The sequence below is a fragment of the Cebus imitator genome, unplaced genomic scaffold (assembly GCF_001604975.1).
Source record: "Cebus imitator isolate Cc_AM_T3 unplaced genomic scaffold, Cebus_imitator-1.0 Scaffold285, whole genome shotgun sequence".
Classification (NCBI taxonomy): Eukaryota; Metazoa; Chordata; class Mammalia; order Primates; family Cebidae; genus Cebus; species Cebus imitator.
The window spans coordinates 878,305-883,812 of NW_016107600.1; the positions used below are offsets into that span (position 1 = coordinate 878,305).

The 5,508-nt window shown below is 49.0% G+C and overlaps 1 protein-coding gene across 2 annotated transcripts in view; it reads left to right on the plus strand.

Moving 5' to 3' along the window:
• The window catches only part of ESPL1 (extra spindle pole bodies like 1, separase), a 27,992-nt gene that overhangs the window by 12,015 nt on the left and 10,469 nt on the right, over positions 1-5,508 (plus strand). For both annotated transcript variants that reach the window (XM_017501750.2, XM_037728981.1), the window contains exons 12-16: positions 1,056-1,190; positions 2,493-2,612; positions 3,257-3,428; positions 4,768-4,896; positions 5,025-5,181. In XM_017501750.2, the coding sequence (XP_017357239.1) occupies positions 1,056-1,190; positions 2,493-2,612; positions 3,257-3,428; positions 4,768-4,896; positions 5,025-5,181 (713 nt within the window). The remainder of the gene's footprint in view (positions 1-1,055; positions 1,191-2,492; positions 2,613-3,256; positions 3,429-4,767; positions 4,897-5,024; positions 5,182-5,508) is intronic.

Sequence of the window (5,508 nt, forward strand, 5' to 3'; positions counted from 1 at the left end):
CTCCTGGGTTCAAGTGATTCTCCTGCCTCAGCCTCCTGAGTAGCTGGGACTACAGGCGCATGACCACTTCTGGCTACCTTTTTGTATTTTTAGTACAGATGAGGTTTCACCATGTTGGCCAGGCTGGTTTCAAACTCCTGGCCTCAGGTGAGGCACCTCAGCCTCCCAAAGTGCTGGGATTATAGGTGTAGGCCACTGTGCCCCGCCTTTTTTTTTTCTTTCTTCTCCTTGAGACAGTCTTGCTCTGTCACCCAGGCTGGAGTGCGGTGGCGCGATGTCAGCTCACTACAACCTCTACCTCCTGGGTTCAAGGGATTCTCCCAGTTCTCTCAGCCTCCTGAGTAGCTGGGACTATAGGTACGCACAACCACGCCCTGCTAATTTTTGTATTATTGGTAGAGATGGGGTTTTACCATGTGGGCCAGGCTGGTATTGAACTCCTGACCTCAGGTGATCCGCCTGCCTCTGCCTCTCAAAGTGCTGTGATTACAGGTGTGAGCCACCTGCCTGGCCTTATATGTACATTCTTATTTCTGGGACTTTCACAAATTTCCTGAAGCTCTTCCCTAAAGCCCACATTAGGAAACTTTAAAAAAAAAAAAAAAAAAAGGCATTATACATGCTGTTAAGTGTGAGCCAATAGACCATATTTCTAGCAGGGGAAGCTACCTCAGCTCTAGATTTGAGTCTTGGTTCTGCCACATACCTGTTATGTGAACTTAGACAAGCAACTTTACCTATGTGAGTCTTAGCTTCCTGTACTGTAAAATTGGAATTAGAGTTGTCATGAAGGCTAAATGAATTGATGCATGTAAACCTTGGCACACTGCCTAGCACATGGTAAGTACTCAGAAAATCCTGGTTATTGGTGATGATTGGCATCTACGCTTTAAAACAGCAGGGGCAGGGTGATGGTTGCTTCTTCTGGGTAACCACATTCCAACCAGGCCATGAGGTCAGACTACAGTCCAAGGTCCCAAAGGTCTGGGGAGCAGAGGGTAGAAATGGAGGCTTGAGCCAGGGGTGGAGTAAACTTGGCTGTTCCTGCTGATTAGCCCATGCAGGCTCTGGAGGTCCTCCTGCTTCTACGGACTGTCTCTGAGAAACTGAAGGACCACGCGAAGGCCGCTGGCTCCTCATGCCACATCACCCAGCTCCTCCTGACCCTCGGCTGTCCCAGCTATGCCCAGGTGAGTGCCCACCCAGCCTAGTCTGGGGACTGCAGGGGGCCTGTGGCTTTAGAGACTCACCTGTTTTCTGTTAAGACAGGATATCAAAGGGGCAGCTTCTCAGCCTTCTACCACCACAATTGGCTGGAGAATTGTAGAATGTGGAGCAGTTGGAGGCAGCTGTAAGAAGGGGCGGATCTTTGTCCTTCTTCCTGCAAAACCAGTTGTTCATTAAGTCTGACATACAGACTCTGCTGCAGGAACATACTGCCAATCTTGTATTTCCCAACTGGTTCTGTTGCCCTAGTTGATACTTCATTGCTCACGTGGAGGTATCACAGTGTCTCCTGGTGGGGCTCCTTGCCTCCAGTTTCTCCCTTTTTGACTTCCTCTTCTTAACGACCCCTAGTAGGCACAGGTGTGATCTTATTCCTTTCCTGCTTAACCTGTTTCCTTTTTGCCCCAAGAATACTTGCTGGCACTTGCAGTTAACAGTGTTTACCCCTAGATAACTTTGCCACAAAATATCTCACTTTTACTATTATTTTCACATCACTCTAGAATATTGACTTTAGAAACAGAAGACGTCATTCTGTTTTTAGTGGTGTTATTTCCATTTACAAAATATAGTAATTCTTTTTTTTTTTTCTGAGATGGAGTCTCTCTCTGTCACCCAGGCTGGAGTGCAGTGGCACAGTCGGCTCACTGCAACCTCCGTTTCCTGGGTTCAAGTGATTCTCCTGCCTCAGCCTCCCAAGTAGCTGGAATTACAGGCACCCGCCACCACACCCAACTAATTTTTGTATTTTTAGTAGAGATGGGGTTTCACCATGTTGGCCAGGCTGGTCTCAAACTCCTGACCTCATGATCCGCCCGCCTTGGCCTCCCAAAGTGCTGGGATTACAGGTGTGAGCCACTGTGCCCGACAAAAATACAGTAATTATTATTATTATTATTTGAGACAGAATCTTACTCTGTTGCCCATGCTGGAATCCAGTAGCACGATCTCGGCTCACTGCAACCTCCGCCTCCCAGGTTCAAGAAATCCTCCTGCCTCAGCCCCCCCACCCAGTAGCTGGGATTACTGGCACGCGCCACCATGCCTGGCTAATTTTTGTATTTTTAGTAGAGATGGAGTTTTGCCATGTTGGCCAGGCTGGTCTCGAACTCCTGACCTCAGGTAATCCACCCACCTCGGCCTCCTAAAGTGCTGGGATTACAGCACTTTTGTAAGGTGAGCCACCGTGGCTGGCCTTATTTACTCCACTTTCATTTGAAGAGTCTGGCTGCCTTTCCTCATGCACCCTCTGATTGCTTCCTTAGTTACACCTGGAAGAGGCAGCTTCAAGCCTGAAGCATCTTGATCAGACCACTGACACATACCTGCTCCTTTCCCTGACCTGTGATCTACTTCAAAGTCAACTCTACTGGACTCACCAGAAGGTATTTCTCACGTTCTTAACCTCCTGGGTATTAGAAAGATTTTAGGATTTTCTGGATATTTGCCTGGCTTTCGAGATTTCCCTGGAGCTAGGCAGAATGTTCCTGATCCTGACAGGCAGGCATATTTTCTAGCCTTGCCTTTCCCTGTGACTTGCTCACCAGTCCTCCTGTGGTAGAGATATGGTCCTTTTCCTTCTTCCCAGTTTCCTCAGGGGCAAGGGAGAAAGTCTGTCCTGACGATAAGCTGAAACAGCAGTGATCCTGGGAATGCATGGAGGCTCTGGACTAGAAATCCAGGGGGATCACAGAGACTTGAGTTTTCTCCCAGATTAGTTGTGTGACTTAGGCACGTATTCCACCCTCTCATGCTCTAGTTTCTTCTCTATGGTTTTATCATTCCTAAAATAGCAAACAAGTCACTGGCAAGGGTAAAGCTAGCAAATGTTACTGCTTCTCAGGGTTGGGAACATTCTGCCTAGCTCCAGGGAGATCTCAAAAGCCAGGCAAATACTCAGAAAATTCTAAAATATTTCTAATACCCAGGGCCTTCAGGGATGGGGCCACATAATCTCCAGGGCATCTCAAGCTCCAAACTGCCTGTCTGACTTCACTTACTGCCTCCTCTGGCCCCTTCTCCCCTTCAGGTAACTGAGGGTGTCTCTCTGCTGCTGTCTGTGCTTCGGGATCCTGCCCTCCAGAAGTCCTCCAAGGCTTGGTATTTGCTGCGTGTCCAGGCCCTGCAGCTGGTGGCAGCCTACCTTAGCCTCCCATCAAACAGCCTCTCACACTCCCTGTGGGAGCAGCTCTGTGCCCAAGGTGAGAGAATAGGGTGGATGGCTCCCCTTGGATAACATGTATGGTTTGTCTGCTGTCAGCTCTTCTCAAACCTTGTCACCTCTGCTGGCTAACTGTGTGGCCCAGCCTACCTAGAACCTGCACAGAGTAGGCCTGGGATGGCAGATGGGTTTCAGCTTGCCTGCTAACTCTAAAAAATTAGTGACTGCCTTAATACTAGGCTGATGGCCAGGCGTGGTGGCTCAAGCCTGTAATCCCAGCACTTTGGGAGGCCGAGGCGGGTAGATCACAAGGTCAAGAGATCGAGACCATCTTGGTCAACATGGTGAAACCCCGTCTCTACTAAAAATACAAAAAATTAGCTGGGCATGGTGGCGCGTGCCTGTAATCCCAGCTACTCAGGAGGCTGAGGCAGGAGAATTGCCTGAACCCAGGAGGCGGAGGTTGCGGTGAGCCGAGATCGCGCCATTGCACTCCAGCCTGGGTAACATGAGTGAAACTCCGTCTCAAAAAAAAAAAAAAAAAAAACAAGGCTGAAAGGATTTTTTTTTTTTTTTTTTTTTTTTTTTTTTTTTTTAATATTTTTTTTGTTTTTTTTTTTTTTTTTTTTTTTTTTTTTTTTTGAGTTGGAGTTTCACTCTTGTTACCCAGGCTGGAGTGTTGTGGCGCGATCTTGGCTCACTGCAACCTCTGCCTCACAGGTTCAAGCAATTATCCTGCCTCAGCCTCCCGAGTAGCTGGGATTAGAGGTGCCCGCCACCACGCCTGGCTAATTTTTTGTATTTTTAGTAGAGATGAGGTTTCACCATGTTAGCCAGGATGGTTTCAATCTCCTGACCTCGTGATCTGCCCACGCTGGCCTCCCAAAATACTGGGATTACGGGCATGAGCCACTGTGCCTGCCTTTTTTTTTTTTGAGACAGAGTTTCGGTCTTGTCACCCAGGCTGGAGTACAATGGCACAATCTCAGCTCACTACAACCTCTGCCTTCCGGGTTCAAGCGATTCTAACGCCTCAGCCTCCCAAGTAGCTAAGATTACAGGCATGCGCCACTATGCCCGGCTAATTTTTATAGTAGAGATGGGATTTCGCCATGTTGGCCAGGCTGGTCTTGAACTCCTAACCTCAGGTGATCCACCTGCCTCGGCCTCCCAAAATGCTGGGATTATAGGCATGGGCCACTGCTCCTGGCTGGCTGAAAGGATTCTGAGACCCCATGGGATCTCAGAGGGAAGGAGTTCTGAGTCTGATTAGCTCTCGGTGCAGAAGGAAGCATGGGCAGTAGGCTTTGCTGCCTTAGAAACTGAAGGTGGTGAAGTTCTGACTGCCTCCTTTCCCTTCTTCGTCCCACCCACCACAGGCTGGCAGACACCTGAGATAGCTCTCATAGACTCCCATAAGCTCCTCCGAAGCATCATCCTCCTGCTGATGGGCAGTGATGTCCTCTCAACTCAGAAAGCAGCTGTGTCGACGTCGTTTCTGGACTATGGTGAGTCTGGGGAGGACAGCAGGGCACTGTTGGAATGGACGGGCTGTATGGGAGGTCTGCAGTTTTGTCTCCAGAGGATCCACACTGCGGCTGAGTGATGCTGATCCTATCTCTCTCTTTGGCTACAGGTGAAAATCTGGTACAAAAATGGCAGGTTCTTTCAGAAGTGCTGAGCTGCTCAGAGAAGCTGGTCTGCCACCTGGGCCGCCTGGGTAGTGTGAGTGAAGCCAAGGCCTTTTGCTTGGAGGCCCTAAAACTTACAACAAAGCTGCAGATACCATGCCAGTGAGTATAGGGCCAGAGGATGTTGATGATGGCACCAGATATCCATGCACCCTTGACCATGGATTCCAAACTGTTCCACACACAGCCTACATGCTATGTTTAGAGGCATTCGTGGAAAAAGGCACTCCATGGCTAAATAAGTGGGAAATGCTGAATTAGTCAAGGTTAGATGATTTTATTTCCTGTAGGACACAAAATACTGTCCTTCAAGGCCGGGCGCGGTGGCTCAAGCCTGTAATCCCAGCACTTTGGGAGGCCAAGACGAGTGGATCACGAGGTCAAGAGATCGAGACCATCCTGGTCAACATGGTGAAACCCCGTCTCTAC